Here is a 12788-nt window from a genome sequence, read left to right as displayed (position 1 = left end):
ATAGCCCTCCCAGTCCACAAGGTATTGGAGACCCCCGCGAACCCGGCGGGAGTCCAGCAGGCGGTGCACGGTGAAAACAGTCTGACCCTGGAAGATGCGGGGGGGCGGGGGGTTCCTAGGGGCAGGGGCATACGTGGACGTCAGTACGGGCCGCAACAGGGAAACATGGAATGTGGGGTTAATCCTTAGCGTACGTGGTAACTGGAGCCGGTAGGAGACAGGGTTAACTCTGCGTACAACCTTGAAGGGGCCAATGTAGCGAGGAGCAAGCTTGCGGTTCTCCACCCGCAGCAAAAGGTCCTTGGTGGACAGCCAAACCCGCTGCCCAGGGCGGAAAGTGTGGGCAGGTCTCCTATGGCGGTTGGCCTGAGTCTGGTTGGTACTGGAGGTCTGGATGAGTGTCCTCCTGACCTTGCTCCAGGTCTTGCGACACCGTCTCACGTATTGGTTGACCGAGGGCACCCCAGCGTCCTCCTCCTGGTCCGGGAACAGAGGTGGCTGGAACCCGAATTGGCACTGGAACGGTGACAGCTTGGTGGCCGATGACTGCAGGGTGTTGTGGGCATACTCAGCCCATGGCAGCCAGGTGCTCCACGATGTCGGGTTATCCATAGCCAGGCCTCGCAGGGTGGTTTCCAGGTCTTGGTTGAGCCTCTCCGTCTGGCCGTTGGACTGGGGGTGGAACCCAGAGGAGAGGCTGGCAGTGGCCCCGATGAGCTTGCAGAAGCCATGCCACACTCGGGAGGAGAACTGGGGCCCCCGGTCAGAGACGATGTCCTGTGGAAGACCAAAGACTCGGAAGACGTGATTAAATAGCAATTTAGCAGTGTCAAGGGCAGAAGGGAGTTTGCACAGTGGAATAAAGCAGCAGGCCTTGGAGAATCTGTTCACAATGACCAAAATGACAGTGTTACCTTGAGACTCAGGGAGACCCGTGATGAAGTCGACCGCCACGTGGGACCAGGGACGCCGGGAAATAGGCAGAGGATGCAGGAGACCCTGGGAATGCTGTCGCGGGTTCTTGGTTCTGGTGCAGACCTCACAGGACAGGACGAATGACCTTACTTCCTTATCCATGTTAGGCCACCAGAAGCATCTTTTCAGGAAATCCAGGGTCCTCTGAGCTCCCGGGTGGGCGGTGAGAGGGGAAGAGTGACCCCACTGGAGAACCTTGGCCCGGGCTTGACGAGGGACGTACAGGAGGCCCGGTGGCCCCGTCCCAGGATCAGGGTCCCGGCGTTGAGCTTGTCGAACGGTCTCCTCAATACCCCAGCGGACAGGAGCCACAATCCGGGATACAGGGATGATAGGCCCAACTTCACTCTCCCTGTTGTTGGGTGAGAACAGCCTGGAGAGCGCGTCCGGTTTGGTGTTCTTAGAGCCCGGGCGGTATGATAGGGTGAAATTGAAACGGCTGAAAAACAAAGCCCACCTAGCCTGTCGTGGGTTCAGCCTCTTGGCTTGCTGGAGGTACTCCAGGTTCTTATGGTCCGTCCACACCAGGAATGGATGTTGCGCTCCCTCCTGCCAGTGCCTCCACTCCTCAAGGGCTCGTTTAACCGCTAGCAGTTCCCGATCCCCCACATCATAGCGGGACTCCGCAGGGCTCAGGTGGTGGGAGAAGTAAGCGCAGGGGTGCAGCTTCCCTTCCGAGCGTTGAGAGAGCACCGCGCCGACACCACTGTCCGAGGCGTCCACCTCCACTATGAATGGTTGGGAGATGTCCGGGAGAACCAGAATAGGTGCCGTGCAAAAGCGGTGTTTGAGGTCATTAAACGCCTTTTCCGCCTGAGGGGACCAGACATAGGAACCACCAGTCCTTTTGGTGAGGTCCGACATGGGTGCTGCTATGGAGCTGAAGTTCCTGATGAACTTGCGGTAGAAGTGAGCGAATCCTAAGAACCGCTGAACCTCCTTAACGGACTTGGGAGTAGGCCAGTCCTGGACGGCCAGGGTCTTGGCTGGGTCCATTTGGAGTTGCCCCATTCGTACGATAAATCCCAGGAAGGAGACCTCGGGGACATGAAACTCGCATTTCTGGGCTTTAGCAAACAGATTATTCTGTAAAAGTCTCTGGAGGACTTGGCGGACATGGTGGCGGTGCTCCTGTAAGGTCTTGGAGAATATCAGGATGTCGTCGAGGTAGACGAAAACGTATTGATTAATCATATCCCTCAAGACGTCGTTGATAAGGGCCTGAAAAACAGCTGGTGCATTGGTGAGTCCGAAGGGCATGACCTGGTACTCGTAGTGCCCTGACGGGGTATTAAAGGCGGTCTTCCACTCGTCTCCCTGTCGGATACGGATGAGATGGTATGCGTTCCGTAAGTCCAACTTGGTGAAGATGGTGGCGCCTTGGAGCAGGTCAAATGCTGTGGACATCAGCGGAAGGGGATAGCGGTTGCGCACGGTGATCTTGTTCAAGCCCCTATAATCAATACATGGCCGGAGCCCCCCATCCTTTCTGACAAAGAAGAAGCCGGCACCAGTGGGTGAGGTGGAGGGTCAAATGAACTCAGAGACCAAGGCCTCCTTGATATACTCCTCCATGGCCTTGCGTTCTGGCTGAGAGAGGGAAAACAGTCTGCCACGAGGAAGGGTAGTCCCAGGGAGCAAGTCGATGGCACAGTCGTAGGCACGGTGCGGAGGGAGAACGGCGGCCCTGCTCTTACTGAAAACTTCCTTGAGATCCCAGTACTCTGTGGGAACTTGAGATAACTCGGTGAGATCCGGAAGCTCAGCAGGAGACACAGGAGAGCTAGAGAGCAGACAAGAGGCATGGCACGCAGGGCCCCATTCCACGACCTGGCTTGTTACCCAGTCTATGCGAGGGTTGTGGTGGGTAAGCCAAGGTAGGCCTAGAATCACTGGGGACTCTGGTGAAGGAATCAGGTGCAGGGATATTTCTTCCTTGTGATCTTGAGACTGGAGGAAGACTGGAGAAGTTACTTGGGTGGCTCTTCCGTCACCTAAGGCTTGGCCATCCAGGGCAGACACAGACAGTGGGACTTCAAGAGGCGCAGTCGGGACATTGATACTTTGGGCGAAGTGGATATCCATAAAGTTTCCAGCCGCCCCGGAGTCTAACAAGGCTTGACAAGAGTGGACGGACTCACCCCAGGAGATGGAGACCGGGATGTAGACTCCTTGGCCAGGGAGTTCAGGAGAGAGGGTAGGCCCCGTCACAACCCTCCCTCAGCTGGACCTGGTCCTTTTCCCGAGAGCTTGGGACATGATGCTCGGAAATGGCCAGGCTTGCCACAGTAGATGCAGCACTTGTCCCTCCTTCTGCGCTCCCTCTCAGCTGCAGAGAGACGAGTACGGCCAACTTGCATGGGCTCTGGACAGTCACTGAAGGAGGTAGACAGGCTCCAGGTAGAGGCAGGGAGGCTCAGGACTTGGCGGCGTTCTCTCATCCTGTTGTCAAGGCGAGTAGAATGTGAGATCAGAGTTTCGAGGTCACTTGGGCATCCGATAGAAGCCAGACCGTCTTTGATGGGGTCAGACAGACCATGGTGGAAGGCTGACACCAGGGCAGTCTCGTTCCATCCACTTACTGCTGCGAGGGTCTGGAACAAGATGTCGTAGTCTGCAACGCTTCCCTCCTGTCGGACAGACATGAGCTTCCTGGCTGCATCTTTACTGATGTCTGCCTGATCGAAGACCCGAAGCATCTCCTCAGTAAACAGCTGGAAGTCAGAACACTCGGGTCCCTGTCTTTGCCAGATGGCCGTTGCCCAAGCTCGTGCCTTACCAGCTAACAAGGTTATTACAAAGGCAATCTTGCAGTGATCCGTAGTGTAGGTGGTAGGCTGGAGCTCAAAGGTGAGTTGGCACTGGGTAAGGAACTCCCGGCACTCACCGTGCTTGCCGTCATACCTCTGTGGTGCAGGAAGGCTGGGTTCACGAGGTGAAGGAGACAGCGTGGCGGGAGGCACTGTAGCAGGAGCCAGATCAGGATGAAGAGATGCAGGCAGAGGTGTCAGCTGTGCCAGGGTTTTCCCAATTTGCTGAAGCAGTTCCTCGTGGTGAGCAAGGGCCTCAGGTTGGCTGGTGAGCGTACGTCCATGAGCGTCCATGGTCGTTCCGAAGTGTATTGGAGCTGCCATAATTCCCTGAATGTTGGCTGGGTAGACAGTTGAAGCAGCCTCTGCTGAGTCGGTCATGACGGAGTCTTTCTGTTAAGGTTTTGCTGGGATTCGAACCTGGTTCGCTGGTGTGATAATCCAGCAAACCCGCACTAGGCCACCAGGGGGATGACTCAAATGCAGAGGCGTGAGGCGGAATTAGAAAAGTATCAAAAGGTTTATTTACAATATACACAGTCCAAACGAAAATAATCCAAAACGTTCAGAAGATGAAGGTAAAAATAAGAAATATCCAAAGTACAAAACAAAAGCCAAAAAACCTGAAAAGAAAAGGCAAAAATACCAACGCTCAGAAGATCCAAAAACACAGTAAATACTAGGTCCAAAAAGCAAAACAAAGTGCAAAACCAAAAAGAAAAGGAACACGGTACAGAGGAAACTGGAGCTAAACATAACAGTACAAAGACTCCGTGACAAGAGGACTGAACTCAGGGGTATAAATACACAAACTAATTAAGGACAGGGCAGGGCAGGAAACAGGCAATAAGACAAAAACAAAACACAGAACACAGTGGTGACCTCTAGAGGCCAAAACAAACATGACCAGAAAAGGAAATAACAGCGGCCTCTAGAGGCCAAAACAGTCCCAGTCCTAACAGATACTGTTCTCATTTGTATTCTCTCTCTCTCTCTCTCTCTCTCACCTGTTCCTCTCTGCTCTTTATGATCACCAGGTCTGCTCCTCGCTCTCTGCAGTCCTGTCTGCTCTCAGTCCAGTTCTTCTTTATTTGCGAGATGTAGTAAAAACTGGAACTGAAATAAGTCCATCCTGGACCTAGACCATTTTAATGAAAAAAGGGAGAATAATTCTCAAAATTATTTAAGCTTCAACATTGATGACATTGTCCTGCTCTCAGTACATATTTTCACCTCAGTAGAGATGTAGTAAATACTGGAGTTGAAATATCTTGCTTTGAAACGTTAAACTGATCACAGAAAAATACATTTAAGGCTGTGTTCAGAGTTGGGTCACATTTTAATACAGAAATTGTGCATGTCAGTATTCAGACCTTAGATGTACAGAAACTACAGAGTCAGGCACTATTTAGAAGTTACAGGTGAGTTGCATCTGTGAAGTTCAGTAAAGGGAGTAAATTTGAAGAAATATTTAAGTAAAATTTTAAGTTTTTAGGAGATTTTAGCTTGAAGTAGAATTTAAGCTTGTCCATAACATTGATGAGAACGGACAGAAACACTGACAGAAAGTTAGAGGTAATAGTTTTTGAGCATTAGGACTAAAAAAAAATCTTGAAAATTCACTTTTAATTAGTAGAGGGACATTTTTTCCTGTTGCACAATCATGTTGGGCTTGAAGGTAAACATTATTATGCCTTAATTGAGGAGGATGAGATCTGAGAGATTTGGATGGTATATTGAACCAACATTTTTTATGATGTATATTCAAATTATCTCAGAAGTTGAAATAACAGAAACTGCTGTGGAAAAGGATGAATATATTGTTTGTAGGTATCAGATGAGGATGTCAGTGATAATCTTTGTGTGGCCCAGGATGTGAACAAGCAAAGGAAGGACATAATGTTTCAGGATTTTTACTCTCCTTTATTAATAATGTGTATGATGCTATCCAAGCTATCCGAATAAATCAAAATGACTTTCCCTGTGGGCGGCACGGTGGTGTAGTGGTTAGCGCTGTCGCCTCACAGCAAGAAGGTCCGGGTTCGAGCCCCGTGGCCGGCGAGGGCCTTTCTGTGCGGAGTTTGCATGTTCTCCCCGTGTCCGCGTGGGTTTCCTCCGGGTGCTCCGGTTTCCCCCACAGTCCAAAGACATGCAGGTTAGGTTAACTGGTGACACTAAATTAACCCTAGGTGTGAGTGTGAATGGTTGTCTGTGTCTATGTGTCAGCCCTGTGATGACCTGGCGACTTGTCCAGGGTGTACCCCGCCTTTCGCCCGTAGTCAGCTGGGATAGGCTCCAGCTTGCCTGCGACCCTGTAGAACAGGATAAAGCAGCTAGAGATAATGAGATGAGATGAGACTTTCCCTGTCCATTCATGTTCTTCAATTAGGGGGAGATCATTATGGGATAAAGTTCCCACAGGGTGGAAGATTCATTGTGTAAGTGAATAAATTCAACAGGCCATGGAGAGGCAAACCAATGACCTCCTATATATACCGACCAAAGCCAGTGATTGGATGAGCCTCGATGTGGACTTGCAAGTTTTTGGTCTATCAAACCTCATCCTGATAAAAGAAGGAAAAGCCATTCCAGTGTTCGGTAAAAACAGAACTGATGAGGAGACACTGAGGAAGCAGCAAATGAAAGGGTTCACCACCGATATAATGTGTATTGTGTAGTTAAGGTAGTTCAAAGAAGTTGAAGTTTGGTAAAATGTGGAACATTAACAAATTCAGACAGGGCAAGAATGATATGGTTGTGCTGACTTGCGGGAGGGAGATGTGGAAGGATATTATTTCTAAACCTATACAGAGAAATTCTGAAGAGATGGAGGGTTGTAAAATTGCTTTGTATGAGAATGCCAAAATTGCTGAAGGCTGAGTCAAGAATAAAGAGGTCAACAGAAGAGGAGAGTAGACAAGGTCAGTGGTGTGAAATGATGAGGAAATCATCCATTATGTGAAGGATGAATAGTGTACATACATGAAAGAGGATCCAGTATAGAGCTTGACCTAGAGTGTTGGAAAACTCTTGAAGCTTAGAATGAAGAAAATTTGCTTTTCCAATATACTCTGAACAGATACCAGGAAATCAGGGTGAAGTGGTACAATATTGAAAGCTGCCATGAGTTAGCCTTGGCCATCCAGGTTGTGCTCCTACTGTGTTTAATGAGATGAAGAGTGTAATCCACTGTCACTCGCTGAATAAAAATTTAGACCTGGGGACTATGGTTTTCATGGAAACAAACCTTTAAAGACATTACTGCACATAATCCATGTTCTCTGTCTGACTCAGAGCAGTTCATATCCATAGATCTGTTACAACCACTGAGCATATTTAAAACATATACTCACCCAAATTAGTAATCTGTTTTTGAAATTCATCTTTTTGCTTCTGTAACTGGTCTTTCTCTTTAGTCAGGGTGTTGTACCTGGTCTGTAACTGGTCTTTTTCTTTAGTCAGGGTGTTGTAACTGGTCTGTAACTGGTCTTTCTCTTTAGTCAGGGTGGTGCACCTTGTTTGTAACTGGTCTTTTTCTGTATTAAGGTTGTTGAATTTGATCCACAACACTGTGACGGCAATCAGCAGTAGAACACACAGCAACACCACACACACTGCAGTAAGTCTGTAACATTTCATCCCTGCAGGGTTGATACCTGTAACTAGAGAGAAATTAAGTAATATAAGTAATGTAATCACTTTTTATATTTGTACATCTATTGTTCAGAAGTTAATCTGAGAAGAGTCATGAGGTTACACCATGGCGTAAGTTATAGCTCTCGGTAAAATATATAGATTATATCATGTAGTGAACGACATAAATATTGCCATCCTTTCAATCATAGGGTAAAAGGAAACACATATTAAACAAATGTACTCCCTAATGCTTTGTGTTTGCACCCAGATACCAGCTTAGACAATGCACTCACTCGCTGGGAGGATGGAAAGGCTCCTTCCACATCTTAAGGGACCCAAGGCTCAGCACTCCCACCGCTTCGGAACTTCCACACTGCCTCACCTCACTGGGATGGCTTAAATTCCACTGACTGGCTCATTACACAACATCCTCACCAACCCCATGATTGTGATTAACTTTTATTCGACGACGATCAAATCATGCTGGGTTTCCGAAAACAAACTGTGTAAATGCAACTCAGTTCATTTACACAGAACCGATGTACACATTTAAATCATGTATATTCATTGTATGTTTCTCCATGTAATTTTATAATGGAGACTAATTTCGGGTTCTACTGGTTGTAGTGATGACATCACGGGCCCAAACGATCGTGATGAATTAATCTTTGCAATGTACGGTAGTGACATACTCAGAATGCTCGCCTGTCTGCCGCAGAACGGTAGGGGCCCTCGCGGTAAGCTGCGGTAAGGGTGCAGTTACAACTTGCAGCCATGGGGGCAGCATAACACTGAAGTAGGCTTTGTCAGTGGCCGCCAAAACATGTGCGCCCGCCATCTCTCCCTCTCCTTTCGTTGATAATCGGCGATTTGGTGATAGCAAATTACCTCTATTGCTAACTAATAACAGAGACAATTGAACGCATACGAGTTGATAATTGCACGCCACAAACTTGAGCAGATGCGCCAATTTCTCCTCTCACCTCCTTTCCTCCATGCAGCTGTTAAAAAAAAAAATTGCAATTGCACAGTTTGTTTGGCATGCCCCGTCACTTAATTTTTTGTACAGACACTGCTGTTGTTTTGTAGGTGAAGACAGTTCGTCTGGTTATGTTAGTTATTAATAAATATCCCAACTTAATTTATAACATTAATATTCTAGCGCATGCCGATTCAGCTGATAACGAGATCATTAAACTGCACAGTATTCTCTAGCACACTTCCAGGATTTAAGTTAGAGAGGTGAAGTGGCTGTGCGTGATTTCGGTATTTAAAATAAATGTTGTTTGTATAAACGTAGTTCGGGAGGAAGCCTGCGGAGTGATTGACAGCTGTCATTACCTGCTCCCGCCTTCCCGGAGATTTAATCCCTCCTGCTCCTTTCACCTGTCATGCGCGAAGGCTTCTCGAATTGTCCCACCACCTCCCCCTTCTCCTCCATTTCACTAGAGCACCCAGCTGCAATTCCTCTATTGAGGTATTTCACCTGACGTCACAGGGTCACGTGACGCCCCGGTGTCCACCATTTTGGACGGCAAGCTAGCTAATGTCAACAACAGTAGCTGGTATGTTACTGTAGCAATATTTACGTTCAGTCATTTGGATGACTGTTAAAACCTTTCAGTCTCAAGTTTTTCCTTTACTGGATTTACTAGTTTACTGAGCTAGCGCGCGATGGCTCCCGGCTCGGCCGCCGAGCGCGCGATGGCTCCCGGCTCGGCCGGAGAGCGCGCGATGGCTCCCGGCTCGGCCGCCAAGGCGCGCGATGGCTCGCGGCTCGGCCGGAGAGCGCGCGATGGCTCGCGGCTCGGCCGGAGAGCGCGCGATGGCTCCCGGCTCGGCCGGAGAGCGCGCGATGGCTCCCGGCTCGGCCGGAGAGCGCGCGATGGCTCCCGGCTCGGCCGCCGAGCGCGCGATGGCTCCCGGCTCGGCCGCCAAGGCGCGCGATGGCTCCCGGCTCGGCCGGAGAGCGCGCGATGGCTCCCGGCTCGGCCGCCGAGAGCGCGATGGCTCCCGGCTCGGCCGGAGAGCGCGCGATGGCTCCCGGCTCGGCCGGAGAGCGCGCGATGGCTCCCGGCTCGGCCGGAGAGCGCGCGATGGCTCCCGGCTCGGCCGGAGAGCGCGCGATGGCTCCCGGCTCGGCCGGAGAGCGCGCGATGGCTCCCAGCTTGCCCGAGCGCGCTAGCTCAGTAAACTAGTAAATCCAGTAAAGGAAAAACTTGAGACTGAAAGGTTTTAACAGTCATTCAAATGACTGAACGTAAATATTGCTACAGTAACATACCAGCTACGATGTTGTTGACATTAGCTAGTGCTAACAGCTAGCTGCTAGTACACTGCTACAACTACACCGACCCTAATAGTACAGTTGTTGGTCATTGCCTGGTAACAGCAAATTTATAACAGGCCATGTCTCAACAGACTAAGAAGTTATTTAAATGACATTTAATAACATTTTGTTTATCCTGAGGACCGAAAGTAAATGAAAATGTGAACAAACCTTAGCTGTAATCAGATGGCGACCACCGGCTCCAGGGACGACCCGCTGATGTAGGCATGTTACCCAGCCTGGTGTTTAACGACATAGGTATACAGATCATGTGGGCCGAAGTCAGGTAAAGACGAGGGCTTCGTGTACTTCCGTACGTCAGTGAACAATCCTGGTGGAAGCAGGTAAATGTCGTTCTCTAAGCCTGCTAACCTCATTTTTTGCAAATACCTCTCCCTCTGCTCGCCCTGTAAATGCCCTACATCACTGGATAGTGAAGGTGTTTTCTGCATCTCGCTCCTTTTTCTTTTATGTTTTTCGTTTGTCGCCTTCCTCGCATTCAAACTGATTCGAGCCGTGCCGTCCAAAATGGCAGCATCACATGACTTGGTCACGTGAGTGAAATACCTCAATAGGGGGTGTGTGAAGCGGATCTCATCCTGTATGATCTCCGCTGAAAGCATCCAGGTACCGAGGCCAGCTGACATGCCAAACATGCTTACTGTACACCAAGCACTCAAGGGCGAACTAGTGAAACTTGGTTTATAGTTTACGCTATTTTACGCATCTAATGACAAAAGTTAAGATAGGCTACTAAACTGTTGGGACGAAGGCTGAGCATTTTTGCACAAGTGGAATTTAAACACATAGCCTAGTTATCATGCAGTGACGTTTCATTTAATTTCTCAGCATTCCAGCTTAATGCGCGGCAGAAATGACACTGCATGAAAAGTGGAATTTACGGGAGCAAACGGGACTGTAGATTTCTGTGGAATTTCAGGTTTATGACAATTTACAGCAATTTGAAGGCAACACTGAAAACTGCCGTGAATTCTCGGAAATGGACGTGTAACTTGCTTTGGCAGTTGTCCCCCATGACCCCCCTTCCCCTAAGCCTAGGGAAGGCTATGCAAATGCAAATCAGGATAGCAGAGGGAGTTCCCAGGTAACATTTTACTAAAAGGTATTAACTTAATTGTAAGAATTGTAGAATTGTAAGCTTTTTAAAACTGAGTTGCTGCACACAAGTCAAGAAGGTTTATTGTCATTTAAGCCATACATAGTACACAGTGAGATGAAAAACTTTTACTAGTACTAAAAATAACAAAGACATGAATGCAACAATAATGTGTTTCAACAGTGTACTGTGAAAGTAGCAGCCAAGGGTATATGTCTATCAATAATAGCAACAGTACAAAACCTGTATATTGCTGGAATATTGATGGAAAAGGCAGTGAGGGAATTAACACAGAGAACATTTCCAAGTATCCACACAAACTGTTTGATGCACAGAAGAAGCGATGTGATGGCGTTATCAGAAATCTTGAAGGCTGATTGCCATGACAAAAGCATCATGGCCAGAAATTTCATCAAGTCTTCTGGTTTTTCACTTCTGGACTGATCACTTCCATGCCCCTCTCCATCTTGTATGTCTGGACAGGCTTCACTCTGCTCCTCAGCAAGACTTTCCCCCTCTTCAGTCACATACTCATCCTATGCAAATGTAAAACACACATTTAAATTCATATCCATGCAATAAATTACAATGCATGCAAATGCCCACATTCGACACCTCAAACGACCATACTCAGTGCATGAATATGTCCATGTCAGAGTGAATAGGCCATCATTAGCATGGCCATTTTAGTATGAGACCAGTCAAATGACCACAGTCAGTGCATGAATATGTCCATGGCAGAGTGAATAGGCACCGTTCGAACTACGGGGGTACTCGGGGGATCCGAGATCCCCTGAAACAGACATGAGATCCTTTGAAAACATGATTTGGGAAATGTTGGGGGGGTCTCTAAAATATTGGCAAAATGATGTTTATTGACATAGCAATCGTGTGTAACGGGAAGCATTTGCATATCCGAAGTGTTGTGTTCACATCAAAGATAAAATAAACCGATATGACAATGACTGCTGCTGCCAGGTTGGGGACACAAACTAGTAGAAAGGAAGTGTGCCAACAGTGCCAACACACTTCCTTTCTACTAGTTTGTGTCCCCAGAATTTTCCCATTGTTACCATTGGTAATGTTCCCGTTGATATCATTGTTGATGCGAGGTTGTTTTTTGAACATGCCAATGCGGACATGATTTCCCCTGATGAGTTATGACTTCAGACGCGATGCGTGTGTGGAGGTGTGGAGTCCGCGTGATATGTGCGTAAGATAGGCTTCTCATGTGTTTGGAGAGCCGCACTCTGAGACAAGCGCAAGCACAAGCACCCCCCCCCCCCCAAGGGAAAAAAAGGGACCCCCCTGAAAATATCAGCATAGTTTGAACACTGTGAATAGGCCATCGTTAACATGACCATTTGAGTATGAAAAGATTGTGAAAGTATAGTTTAAAAAAATCATATGCATCTCAAACTGCTGTTAAAAGAAGCCTAATCTGTGGCCTCTGTGTTTATTTCAGGGGAATCTTGAAATTACTTATAATTGAATTATTTAATTCAGTCAGTAAGCAGGAACTTCATACTTCTATATTCAAAAATATCCAAAATGGTTTATATCACAAACATGCGAGCATGTACCGTATAACAATAACCTCGCATGTGATTGGACCAGGCGGTCATGGGCGTGGCTCATACAGTATAAACAGGTGTACCGTAGCTTACCAGGTACCGTAGTTTTCATGTGCTCCGGAACTTTCTCTTGGTTTCTGGGATTTTTGCTGCTTGGTGATCTTCAATGGCTGGATGGCGCCTCGCGTTCTACTCTCCGTCGACTCCTGTGTCTGGACGCGATGGACCTGTGTCGGGAAGTCCGCAGATCGATGAGAGAAAACTGCTGTCTGCTCTCAGTGGGTTGTCTCGTCAGATTGCAGAGCTGACTACGTTCGTAACCGACAGATTCAACTCTATGGACGACA

General features: G+C 48.2%; 1 protein-coding gene across 2 annotated transcripts in view; it reads right to left on the bottom strand.

Moving 5' to 3' along the window:
• Nucleotides 1–12788, bottom strand: part of LOC132883231 (CD209 antigen-like protein 2) — a 144508-nt gene that overhangs the window by 94995 nt on the left and 36725 nt on the right. The window contains exon 2 of one of the 2 annotated variants that reach the window (XM_060916588.1): nucleotides 7216–7441. In XM_060916588.1, the coding sequence (XP_060772571.1) occupies nucleotides 7216–7441 (226 nt within the window). Of the gene's footprint in view, nucleotides 1–4792; nucleotides 4924–7215; nucleotides 7442–12788 lie in introns of both variants that reach the window. The other variant, XM_060916589.1, reaches the window with a different exon arrangement.

Source organism: Neoarius graeffei, chromosome 3 (assembly GCF_027579695.1).
Source record: "Neoarius graeffei isolate fNeoGra1 chromosome 3, fNeoGra1.pri, whole genome shotgun sequence".
NCBI classification, from domain to species: Eukaryota; Metazoa; Chordata; class Actinopteri; order Siluriformes; family Ariidae; genus Neoarius; species Neoarius graeffei.
Note: the sequence above shows the minus strand (reverse complement) of the source record. Positions and strands in the feature narration are given on the sequence as shown.